A 12679-nucleotide genomic window follows, 5' to 3' on the forward strand; every position below is an offset into this window, starting at 1 on the left:
GAGAGAGAGAGAGGGAGAGAGAGAGAGAGGGGGAGAGAGAGAGAGAGAGAGAGAGAGAGGTGGGAGGGAGAGAGAGAAGAGTAACAGAGATAGACAGACAGACAGAGGAGTAACAGAGATAGACAGACAGACAGAGGAGTAACAGAGAGGAGTGACAGAGAGACAGAAAGAGAGACAGAAGAGTAACAGAGAGAGAGTCAGAGAAACAGAGACAGAGAGAGAGTAGAAACAAAGACCAAGAGAGGCAATCTGGTCTCTATCTGTCTCTGCCTCTCTTGGTCTTTGTTTCTACTCTCTCTCTGTCTCTGTCATTCTGTCATTCTGTCTTCCTACTCTACTGTCTCCTTAGGACTTTGCCATGGAAACAAGGAACTTAAATCAAAGAGCTTTAGAGGGCAGTTAAATATATGCCTTTTAATCCTTAGTATCTGATGCTCACTGGGTGACCCTTTCGAAACCCTTTGCCTCAGTTTTCTCATCCAGAAAATGGGAGAAATTTCAAACCTATCTTTCTTGGCATGGGCTGTGGGAGGGAAGAAACAAGACTTTCTGAAAGCATTTTGTAATGGACTAGATTTCAAGGAGGAAAGTCAAAGAAATGTTATTTATTATCTACTAGGAACGAAATGATCTTTTCAAAAAGATTCGTCATTCTACGTGAAAGATAACACACGTCTATTTACATGTAATTGAAAAAAATAAATTTAATTTTAAAAAAGGCAGCACACACAGCTCTAAACACAAACTATCACAGGGTCTTCCTACCTCAGAGAGGGCATTGACTTTAGAATCAGAGAAACTGCCTACTGATTTGGGCAAATCACCTAAACTCCCTGGTCTTGTTTCCTCCTCTGTTAAAGGAATGGTAGCGCCTGCCGGCTTGGGGCTTTGAACCTTTGAAGTAGTGTGAGCTGGGACAAGTCACGCAGGCTATCTCTTTCCTCGCTTGTACAATGGGAGTAAATCCCCGTCGCCGATGGGGTCAGCGATACCTCTGGCCTGATGATCATGCAATCCCAGCTCAGCGTATATTCGCTCGCCTGGCCAGCTGCTGAGTCCGTGTGTCAGCCAGCTTCCTAATGGGCTCCCTTAGCTGAATGCTGGCCTAGTTTTGGGAAAGCAGACAGAACCCTCACTGAGTGTACATCAGCCTGCAGCCCTGCTCCCGACAAAAACAAAAACAGAACAGCTTCCCACCTCCAGGCACAGTTACCCTTTGATTCTGTGCCCCCCCCCGCCCCTTCCACACGCCCCATTTCATTCTGCCCCTCTGTGAGTACAAAGCCAGCATGATGTAACATAGCAAGGAGCTGGGATGGTGACAAGTGGAAATTCCCAGCTGCCTGCGTTTGGTAGACACGGGCTAGCCGGATCGTGTGGCCGGGCAAGGACGTAGAGGACAAAAAGCCACAGCAGCTCCGATGCATCCTTGCTCTACATCTGGCTATTCAATGGCTAGATCATGGAGCTGAGGCTTCCCCAGCAGCTCTGCACAGGGAGGGAGAGGAAGCCTTCATCTCCTACCAGAAACATGGAGCAGCCTGCATTGCCAGCATCCAAGACGTCAGGGAATATCAGTTTCTGAGACAGTTGATCAATAAGCATTTATTAAGTACCTGCTGTGTGCCAGGCACTGTGCTAAGCACTTGACAATACAGAGAAAGGCAGAAGATAGTCCCTGCCCTGGAGGGACTCATAATCTGATAGGGGGAAATATGCCAACAACTACAGACAAACAGGCTAGAAACAGGTGCCAAAAGGCATTTTCCTTAGACACACGTATGTAAAGTTAACTCAAATCTAACAAGCACCGTGCATGACGCCAAGGCTCGGTGTGAGGATCGCCTTCTGCAAACCTCCTTTTGCAAAAAGGGCATTTGGTCTGGCCTTAAATCTGGGGGATTGATACTTGCAGAGCAAAGCTTATGTAAGAAGCAGTGTTTGGGTTGTGACGAAGGAGGAAATGACAACTGCACTTTGTATGATCCCTGGGCTCACCAGCCTACCCTGGGCGTGTGCACTGGGACAGTGCAGTCCCTCCCCTCCCAAAAGTGGAGCAGAACTCTGTGTCTGGAGCCGAGCTAACCCCTTCTCTGCCTCCTCTGAGTCTCTCCCTCTTTCTTGCTTCTTCTCTTTCTCCCTCTTTCTCTAGTTTTCTCCCCACTTTCCCTTTCTTTTCTCCCCTTTTTATTCTCCCTCTCTTCCTTTTTCTCTCTTCTCTCTCATTCTCCCTCTCTCTCTTCTTCTTCTTTTCTGTCTCTTTCTATCTCCTGATCTCTTTCTCTCCCTCAACCCTTCAGTCTCTTTTTCTTTTCTTTCTTCTCTCTCTTTCTCTTTCTTTCTATTCTCCTTTTGCCTTACCCCTTTATTATCTCTCTTTTTCTGTTCTTTTCTTTCCTCTCCATCTTCCCTCTCCCTCTCTTCTTCTTTTCTTTCCCGTCTCTGCCTCACCCTTTCATTATCTCTCTTTTTCTCTTCCTTGTTTTCCCTCCTTTCTCTTTCCCCTCTTTTTACCTCTTCCCTCCTTTCCTATTTTCTCTTTCCCTTTCTCTCCCCTCCTGTCTCACTCTCTCTTTCCCCTCTCCTTTTCTTTTCTCCTATTCTCTTCATCTTCCTCTATTTTTCTCTTCCTCACTGTTTCTTCCTCTTCACTATCCTTTCTCTCTCTTTTTTCTCTCACCTTTTTCTCTCCCTCTCTTCCCCCTCTACCCCATTCTCTCTCCTTTATCTCACCTCCTGGTTTTTAACTGGACTGATTTCTGTTTGCTGCAGACAAGAACACCTCTAGCATGGTGACCCGAGCTTCTGCTGGGAGAATGGACTGGATCATCCCCCTGATCGTGGTATCTGCTCTGACCTTCGTGTGCCTCATTCTTCTTATTGCTGTGCTAGTATACTGGAGGTGAGTTCATTTCTTTTCTATTCAGAATAAATTAGAAGAGTTGGGGAGAGCTGGACTTCAAGCACTGGGTGACCCATGAAAAAAATAGGTGGAAAGCTAGGGAAGTCCACTGGGGAGCCTGAGAAAAGGGTGTGTGGGGGCAACCTCTCTGATTTTTATTTTAATTTCCTTCAGAAACTTCCTATCATGATAGCTGTAGGGTTTCCGGTATGAACTATCTCTGAAAAGATCTAGTACTCCAAGGAGGGTGGCTGTTTGTGCTGTCATCCTTTATAAAATAGATTTCATTGAAGTAAATTCCGGCCCAGCTTCCCACACAGTTGATCAACTGGCTCTGGAGATAGAAACACAAGGAATGAAACAATTCTCCTATTCAGGAGGCTCACATTTTAAGAGGGCAGACAACAAGGTCCCATGTAAATAAATACAGATTCAATATAAAGATAATAAGTATAAAAAAAACATTCAAGTTAAATACAAGGAAGTTAAGGGTTAACTGCATGGTAGCTCCAAATTTATTAAACCAATGATCTTTAAAGTACTTATGGGGACAGCTGGGTAGTACAGTGGATAGAGAACCAGGCCTAGAGATAGGAGGTCCTAGGTTCAAATCTGACCCCAAACAACTCCTAACTGTGTGATCCTGGACAAGTCACTTAACCCCCATTGCCTAGCCCTTACTGTTCTTCTGCTTTGGAACTAATACTTAGCATCCATTCTAGGAGACAAGGTAAGGATTTAAAAAAAATCTTCTGAACCGTCTTTTCATCCATTCCAGAGGTTCTCACCCTGGAGTACTTGGACAGATTTCAGGGATTCTGGGAACTTGGATAGGGAAAAATTCACCTTTATTTTTTTTTAAGTCTCACTGAAATCTAGCATTTCCTTGAATTACTTAAAAACATGATTCTGAGTAGGAATCCTGAGGCATCACGAGATTGTCTACCAAGGAGGTCCTTGACACCCAAAATAGGGAGGAATCCTGGACTTAGATGCTCAACTATTCCAGACTTAAAATGCAAATCTTAATAAGTATACGAAAGTTTCACTGAATCTTTCTTGCTCATTGTGCCTTCATGATCCCAAGGAAAATATGATCCAAAGACTGAATTATAGGAGAAGGAAGGAAAGGCATTTAGGGCATAGTGGATAGAGAACTGGCTTCTGAATCAAAAAGACTTGAGTTCAAGTCCCACCTTTGACACATATTTTCTTTGGGAGTCTGGACAAGTCAGCCAATCTCTGAGTGCTTCAGGCAGCTCTGATACTGAGATGCATGTTGTGAGGAGGGGACATGGCAGCTTGGTGGCTCAGTCGATGAAGATTCAGGGCTGGAGATGGGAAGTCTTGGGTTCAAATCTGTCCTTAGACACTTCCAAGCTGTGTGACCCTGAGCAAGTCACTTCACCCCCATTGCCCAGCCCTTACCACTCTTCTGCCTTGGAACCAAGACTTAGTATTGATTCTAAGACAGAAAGGAAGGTTTAAAAACAAACTCTTCCTTGACTCACTTCCCCATCCTTTTCCCATTAAAGGGAGGCAGGCAGGCAAGTGAGGATGGAGAGGTAACCAGCACTCTCCGAGGGAGCACACTTTTCTCCTGGGACTATTCCTATATTCCATCATTTGCTACGAAGAATTAGGAATTCAAGACAGATTGAAAGTTTATAGTTTGTGCACAGAAAAGCTATTGAATGAAATTTAAGTAATCCTGAGATAGAATAAGAGTTTGAACTGTTGGGCATCAACCACGGCTCCAGCTAAGATGGTGGCAGCATCTTCATTTCCCCCTCTGGGGGTTCATTTCATGAGGTTTTAAGTCTTGGTGCCAGAAAGCCAAAGGAAACATCTGGGGTTTTTCTTAAAGGGAGTTCTAAGGGGCAGAGAGTGGAGAATGGGGTGGATTTAGAAAAAGGAAAAAGAAAGCTTTTACTATGGCAAAAGGAAATGTCCTAAAAAGTGTCCATGGCCTTTTTTGGGGGGGTGGGTCAATCCCACTAGAATGAAGAGGATTTCTAGACAACCAGGCCTGGAGTTCGGAGGTTCCAGGTTCAGATTTGACCTCAAACTCTTACTAGCTAGTTTTAACCCCCATTGCCTAGCCTTTACTGTTCTTCTGCCTTAGAACCAATTACATAGTATTGATTCCAAGATGTAAGGAAAGGGTTTAAAAGAAGTCACGATAGTAAGATGTCATAGTAATCTAGTGAAAAGGCAGTTGTGTTCATTGATGGAGCCATCTTGGAATTCAAAGTGGAGACAGAGCCAACATTCCCCACTAGCTTTTTAGATTGGAGTTCCCTTTCTATAGCTTACTATGATGAATGTCACTGCAAAGGCTACTCAAAATGTCTTATAAAATATAAAGAAAAAATTGACCTTTGGGGCTGAGCTTACTTTTATAACGTGTTCTTAAAGGGTTTGTCTTATTGACTGAGAGGGATGGAGAGGGAAAGGCATCCCCTCCAGAACTTGCACTGACCTTACTCTGCAAAGAATCGATAGCTCATAAGCATAATTTTCCTGACAATGTGGCCCTCCCTAGAATAATACAGATGGTTTTCTTTCACTAGTAGTTTAAAACCCCAAGTCCTCTGAAATTGAATTGAGCTGGCTTCCAAAAGACTTGAAGATAAGAATTTTTTTTCATTTTTGGTTAAATTTGGTTAAAAAAAAAGTAGATGTGTTTGAGGAAATGTTGTGTGATCATCAGCAAATCCCTACACCTCTCTGTGCTTCAGATTCCTCGTTTGTAAAATGAGACAGAAAATGATGGCTGCCTCACAGTGCTTTTGTGAATAGCAAGCAAGATAACTGTCTTATAATGGAAATAGATGCAAAATTGCTAAATACAAGTTAGACTGGGAGAGGGGCTAACAGATGGGGGGTCAGGGAAGGTCCTATGTAGAAGACACTGATCGGTCTGCTTCTCAGAGGAAATGAGGGGCTTTTTGAGATGGAGGTGTGGAAAGAGTGCATTGTGGGCAAGAGGGGACAGCCAGGTCATGGAGATGGGAAGTGAAGTGCTGTATGTGAGGGACAGAGACAAGGCCAGTTTGTAAAGATTGCAGAGTTCAGAGGCCAGGATGTAGGATAGGAAATAATAATGCCCAGTAAGTTTGGAAAGAAAGGATGAGGCAATTTCTAATAAGTGATGAGGTAAAAAGAGAGATCAGAATCTCAAGGAGTGAGAAGGTAGTGAGTATACATAATATTTACTTTTTTAAAATTTATATGTTTACTTATTAACATTCGTTTCTTTTTCAATTTTGAGGTCTAAATTTTTTTTCTCCAACTCTTCCCCTACCCATTGAGAAGGCAAAGAAAATGATAACTATACATGTGGAATCATGCAAAACATATTTCCACGTTAACAATATAACAAAAAAAAGCAAGAAAATTTAACATTCGATTTGGACTCACAGTTCATCAGTTCTGCCTCTGAAGATGGAAAGCATTTTTCCATCAGGAGCCCTTTGGAATTGTCTTGGATCATTGTATTGCACAAAGTGGCCATATCTTTCACATTTAATCATCGTTACAACACGATTACTATGTACAATGATTTCCTGGTTCTTCTCACTTCACTGTGCATCCGTTCATATGAGTCTTTCTGGGTTTTTTTCTGGAACCACTCTTCTCATCATTTCTTATAATAAAACAGTACCCCATCACAATCATATGCAAGAATTTGTTCAGTCATTCTCCAGTTGATGGGCATCCCCTTAATTTCCAATTCTTTGCCAGACAAAAGAGCTGCCATAAATATTTTTGTACATAAAGCTTCCTTTCTTTTTTTCTTTCATCTCTTTGGGATACAGAACCCAGGAGTGGTATTGCTGAGCATGGGTATGCAGAGTTTTATAGCCCTTGAGTTATATTTCCAAAATGGTCTCCTTCTTTCTCTGTCTTTTTATCCCGTCCCTCCTCAAAAGTCCATTTGGCTTCTGACTACCTCCTCCTTCAATCTGCCCTCCCTTTCATAATTTCCTATCCCCTTTCCCTCCTATTTCCCTATTGAATAAGATTGATTTCTATAAACAACTGAGTGTATGTGTGTATATCTAGATATATACACATATATCATTATAGTATGTATATGCATATGTTATATATTCTCTCCTCTTTGAACCAATTCTTATGAGAATAAGGTTCAAGCATTGCCTGCCACTACCACTGCCAATTTTTCCCTCCATTACATAAGTTCTTCCTTGTGCATCTCTTATGTAAAAAAATTTTCCCTATTCTACTTCTGCTTCCTTCTCCCAATTCATTCCTCTTTCTTCCTCTTCATTTTTTAAAGAGACCATTCCAACATAATTCCAACAAAAACTTCTGTCTTTGTAGGCTCCTTCTAACTGTCCTAATAATATTAGAGTTCTTAGGTGCTATATGTATCATCTTTCCATATAGGATTGTAAAGAGTTTAACTTTGAGTCCTTTATGATTACTCTTTCATGTTTATCTTTTTTGTTTCTCTTGAATCTTGTGTTTAAATGTCAAGTTTTCTTTTTAGTTCTGGTCTTTTCATTAGGAATACTTGAAAGTCCTTTATTTCATTAATGTCTGTTTTTTAAATAATATTTTTAATTTAATTTTTAATAAGTACTCATTTTCCCCCAGAAAGATTATACTGTTTTTCTGGGTAGATTATTCTTGTTTGTAATCCTAACCTCTTTTGACTTTTGGGATATCATGTTCCAAACTTTCCATTACTTTAACATGGAGCTGCTAAATTTGTGTGATCCCAACTATGGCTCCATAATCTTTGACCTACTTTCCAGATCAGTTGTTTTTCTGATGAGATATTTCACATTTTCTTCTTTTTTTTTCATTCTTTTGACTTTGTTTAATGAGGTTTTTTTTTAAGTCTCGCAGAGTCATTAGCTTCCATTTCGTCAATTCTAATTTCTAAGGAATTTTTTAGTGAGTTATTGTACCTCCTTTTTACATTTGGCTGAGTTTGCTTTTTAAAGGATTCTTTTCTTCAGTATTTTTGTGCCTTTTTTTACCAAGCTTTAAATTATATTTTCATAATTTTCTTGCATAACCCTCATTTTTCCAAATTTTTCATTTACCACTCTTTATATTTTTCTTTAATGCTTCCAGGAATTCTTACTTGACTTGAGTACAATTAGCATTTCTCTTTGAGGCTTTGCTTATAGCTATTGTTGATTTTTTATCTTCTTCTGAACTTATGTCTTGCATAGCAGCTTTTTATGGTCAAGTTCATTTGTTATTTGTTTTGTATAAATAGAGATTTTGAAAGGTTCAAAATCTCCATTTATTCAGTTTGTTCATTCTTCCAGCCCATTTCTTGACTTTGAACTTTTTGTTTAAGTTAGGCTCTGCTTATGTTGGGAGGCATCATTCCAACCTTCAGTATTTTTCATGTTCTGCTGTCTTCACTGAAGGTCTACTTCCAAGATGGTATGGATGTGGTCACTGCCCTCCTGTCCATGCTATGGTGTTTACCCTACATCAGCAAACTCTCTTGTCTCTGGACAGACAACAGTTTCAAGGATTTTGGCCAAGAAATAGAGGATAGATACAAGATGATAGCTTGAGGGGATGTTGTCTAGCAATGGTTTGTTTTGCTTGTTTTTGTTTTAAGGATGAGAGAGACGACCATTTTTATAGGTAATAAGAAATGAATTAATAGTCAGGGATAAGTTGAAGATTAGAGTCTAAGAAGCCTGAGATTGCATTGTACTAGAAAATGAAGGAGGATATGAAATCATTTGCACAAGTGAAATGCTTGGCCTTGGCACTGAGACTCATCAGAGACTAAAGGAAAGGAGGAAGATGTCAAAGCCTTTTGAGCTAAAAAGAAAGGGAGAAGAGGAAACTCACTTTTCCCAGAATAGTAAATGACAAGGTTAGAGAGGGGTGGAAAAAGAGGAAGCATGGAAGGCTTGAGCAAGGGGGAAATGGAGGAAAGGGAATAAGCATTTATATGGCACTTACTATTCGCTAGGCATTGTGCTAAGCACTTTACAAATATTCTCAGATTCTCACAGCATCCCTGCAAAATAGGTGCTGTTATTATCCCTGTTTTACAGTAGAGGAAACTAAGACAAACAGAAGTTAAGTGACTGCTTGCCTAAGGCCAAACAGCTAATAATTATCTGAAGTCAAAATTGAACTCAGGTCTTCTCAACTCCAGACCCAGTGGGCCACCTGCCGCCTCTTAAAGAGAAAGAAATAAGCATTCAGTTATCACCTACTGTGTGCCAGGTATTGAGCTAATCTTTTTTTATAAACTTCTTTGTGGAGGCATATGGGGAATCTATTTGAGAGGAATAAATGGATTGCTTTGCTACTGTGAAGGCCCAGTTGATTGAATAACATGAATATGGATGGTGGAATAACATGAACACGTGATGTCTCCAACAACTCTCATCAGCAGCTCTCAGGAACAGAGGATGCACAGTAATGGGAGTAATCCAGGCTTGAAGTGTGGCAAGAGATAAGCCACCAAAAGGCTAGGGAGAGAGGGATTCAAGAGCAAAGGACTGGGCAGAATTGGGGATGTGATTGGAAAGGAAGAAAAAAGAAGTCAATCTAAGAATGGCCTAGAAGACACTGACAGGATTGCAAAGAATTGATTTATTAGAGGCAAGGAAATATAGAGGAAGGTCTATCATTTAGTGGTTATATTAGAAATCACCAATATAGCACAAGAGTAAGACCTAGAGTCAAGAAGACCTGAGTTCAAGTCCCACTTCTGAGATATATTGGTTTTGCGATCTGGACAAGTCACTTACTTTCTCCATCAGTGTCCCCCAAGACATCCTCTTAGACTTCTAAGATTCTGTGTTACCGACTAGGCGCCCATCCATATTGGGAAAGAGCACTCCGGAGTTCCATAACTCAACAAAGACCCATGCACACAAGTCACTTAAACTCTGAGATGAGTTGCCAATTTGGATCCATGGAGGAATTTTCTTTATTGGAAGTTCCTCGCTGATAAAATCATAGAATCTGGACGAAGGAGAAATTCTAATTGGATCCTCCTTTTAAATAACCATGGGTCAGTTAGAATGCATTTCCAAAGACTAATCAGAGATGTTAAATATCATTTCTCATTAAGTTTCTAGAACACTAATACGCTGACATTTCAAAAACCTCCTGAAACAATTCAATTTGTTCCATTCAGTCGGAGACCAGAAAAAAGCTTTTGGGTATTTGTGTAATTTCAGGTAGATGGTGGAAGAGAGTATTCTAAGAGGTCTAATTGAGTGTGCCCAGAATTCTTTCTGCCTGCCATTATCCATATATCCCTCGTAGGGATGAAGCATGCAGGACTGGCTTCGGTCAGGAACACTTGGGTTCGTGTGTCACCTCTGATATCTGCTAACTGTATGAACCTGGGCAAATCACTGAACCTCTCTGCCCCCAGACACCTCTCTAGGACTTGGAGATGTAGAATAGGTGACTGTTGGCCCTGGCAAAGAGTTTTCTCCCCATTAGTGTAATCACAAGACCAGATCGGAAATTTTCATCAGTGGTTCCAAGAATATTAGCATTGAAAGGGACTTTGGGACAACCTCTTCATTTAATTTCATAGATTTGGATTTGGAAGAATACTCAGGGGCCATCAAGTCCAATCCCATTCATTTTAAAGGCAAGTACTGATTTCTCATGATCAAATAATTACTAGCTGGCAAAATCTAAGGGAGATCTTGGTCCTCTGAACTCTAGTCTCAGCATCCTTTCCACAGCTGGAAAACGGCACTAAGCTTTCTCTGAATTCTTTCGATCTACAAATGAGAAAATATAGAATTATGGGAAGGAATGAGATTAAACGTTTATAGAGCACCTACTGCACACCAGGCAGGGTGCTACATGCTTTACAGATATTATCTCGTTTGATCAGGAGGTAAAGTGATTAACCCAGGGTCACTTGAACATTGGACCTAAGAGATTAGTGAGCACTTTACCATTTCAAATAATGCAAAAATGGAAAGAGATTTGTGTAGATTTTTCTTTTTAAGTATTCCTGTTTTATAATAAGGAGAAAGTTCATCGTGAGGCTAACTCATCTGCTTTAGAGCTGGTAGTCTCACTGTCCTTTTCACAGCCTCAGAGACGGGGACCATGTGTCTCTTTCTTCTTAACACCTCGGCGTGGTGTCATGTGGATGGATGGCAAGCAGCATTTCCTTTGGCTCAAAACGTGTGTACCAAAGGCAAAGGGAGGCCTGGGAAAGATAGCTCAGCTGTTTCCTCTGTCACTCTCACAAAGGTTCAATAGAGATCATGAGCTGACTTGGGGATGAGATAAGAGCCACTGTTTCCCCAGCCCTGCCAAAATATTCTGGCAAAGACCTCAGGATGCTGTCAATCGGAGGCAGCTAAGTTATTATGCACGTTGGGCAGTGAATAGAAATGTGTTGACTTGGTTACTTCTCCATCACTTGGGCTAGAGGTTCATTGGGGGAGCCCCCCAAAGACATTCTTTCCTATCTAGCCTAGCAACCGAGTTACCTCTTTTCATTCCTAGTGGCTTTGGTACCAACTTGCCAAAAGATTCTTTCCAGGAAAAATTTTCCCCTTTTCCTTCTCAGAATTGGAGGGGGAGGGGTTCTCTTTGCTGATGCTGAGTCTAGAAACTTGAACTGCCTTCCTTGCCACTCTTGAGATGGCTCAATGTTTGCCCCACGATGCTGAAGATCAATATAGAAGTATTTGAAGGAGGCAACAATAGAATAGTGAGTAGAGCACCGGACTTGGACTCAAGAAGACCTTAGTGGCTAAGACCACCTTAGACAGCTACCAGCTGTTTTTTCGCTGGGCAAGTTAGTTAACCTCTGTTAGTGTGACTCTGGGCAAGTCACTTAACCCCAGTTGCCTAGCCTTTACTGTTCTTCTGCCTTGGATCCGATACTTAGAATACACTCTAAGACAAAAGGTAAGGGTTTAAAAGAAATTAATGAACCTGTCTGTGCTTCCATTTCTTTATCTATAAAGTAATGGAATTGCCCCTTCCAATCCCTCAGTAGATGATGATTCTATGACCCGGATTCTAATCCTCCCTCCATGCACTTACCAGCTGTGTGACCAAGACCAAGTCATTGAACTATTCAGTGCTTCCATTTTCCCATCTGTAAATTCCAGTTCCCACTTGGTGATTCATTTCCCAATGTCCTCACTTGTTGAGGCAGCATTTACGGCAAGAGGAAGATGCGGGTGGTTTATGTGAATTGCTATCTTTCAGATGTTCTCCGGCTTGATCCAGCACCCAAGCAGCCAGGAAGGTCTCCCTTCTGTGAGCTCTGCATACTAACTGCCAGGATATATGTTTTTCAGAACTTTTGCCACGAGTTAGGACTTCCTCGTTAAGAGCCCAATTCATAAAAACAAGTGGTTTCTGTGGACATCACAATTTTTCCCTCTGTAGAAATTCGGAAGAGTGTATGATAAATATGAGGGGGCACAAAGCCTGAATGTGTGGGGGCTCGCATCGATGATGTGATGGCAGCATAGACAAACAAACATGAATGTGAAAAATCCACATGAGTCTGTGCTAACACCAGCACACACACAAACACACACTTTCTCTCTCTCTCTCTCTCTCTCTCTCTCTCTCTCTCGCTCTCGCTCTCTCTCTCTCTCTCTCTCTTCTCTTTCTCTCTCCCTCCCTCCCTCTCTCTCTCTCTCTCTCTCTCTCTCTCTCTCTCTCTCTCTCTCTCTCTCTCCTTCTCCTCTGTCTCTCTCCACTCTTTCTCTCATCTGTCTTTTTCTTTCTGTCTGTCTCAGTCTCTCTCCTCTGTCT

General features: G+C 41.5%; 1 protein-coding gene across 1 annotated transcript in view; it reads left to right on the forward strand.

The window, feature by feature from the left end:
• Positions 1–12679, forward strand: part of PTPRG (protein tyrosine phosphatase receptor type G) — an 816071-nt gene that overhangs the window by 709498 nt on the left and 93894 nt on the right. Inside the window, exon 13 of the mRNA XM_044675683.1 lies at positions 2773–2902. Coding sequence (XP_044531618.1) covers positions 2773–2902 — 130 coding nt within the window. The remainder of the gene's footprint in view (positions 1–2772; positions 2903–12679) is intronic.

Source organism: Gracilinanus agilis, chromosome 1 (assembly GCF_016433145.1).
Source record: "Gracilinanus agilis isolate LMUSP501 chromosome 1, AgileGrace, whole genome shotgun sequence".
NCBI classification, from domain to species: Eukaryota; Metazoa; Chordata; class Mammalia; order Didelphimorphia; family Didelphidae; genus Gracilinanus; species Gracilinanus agilis.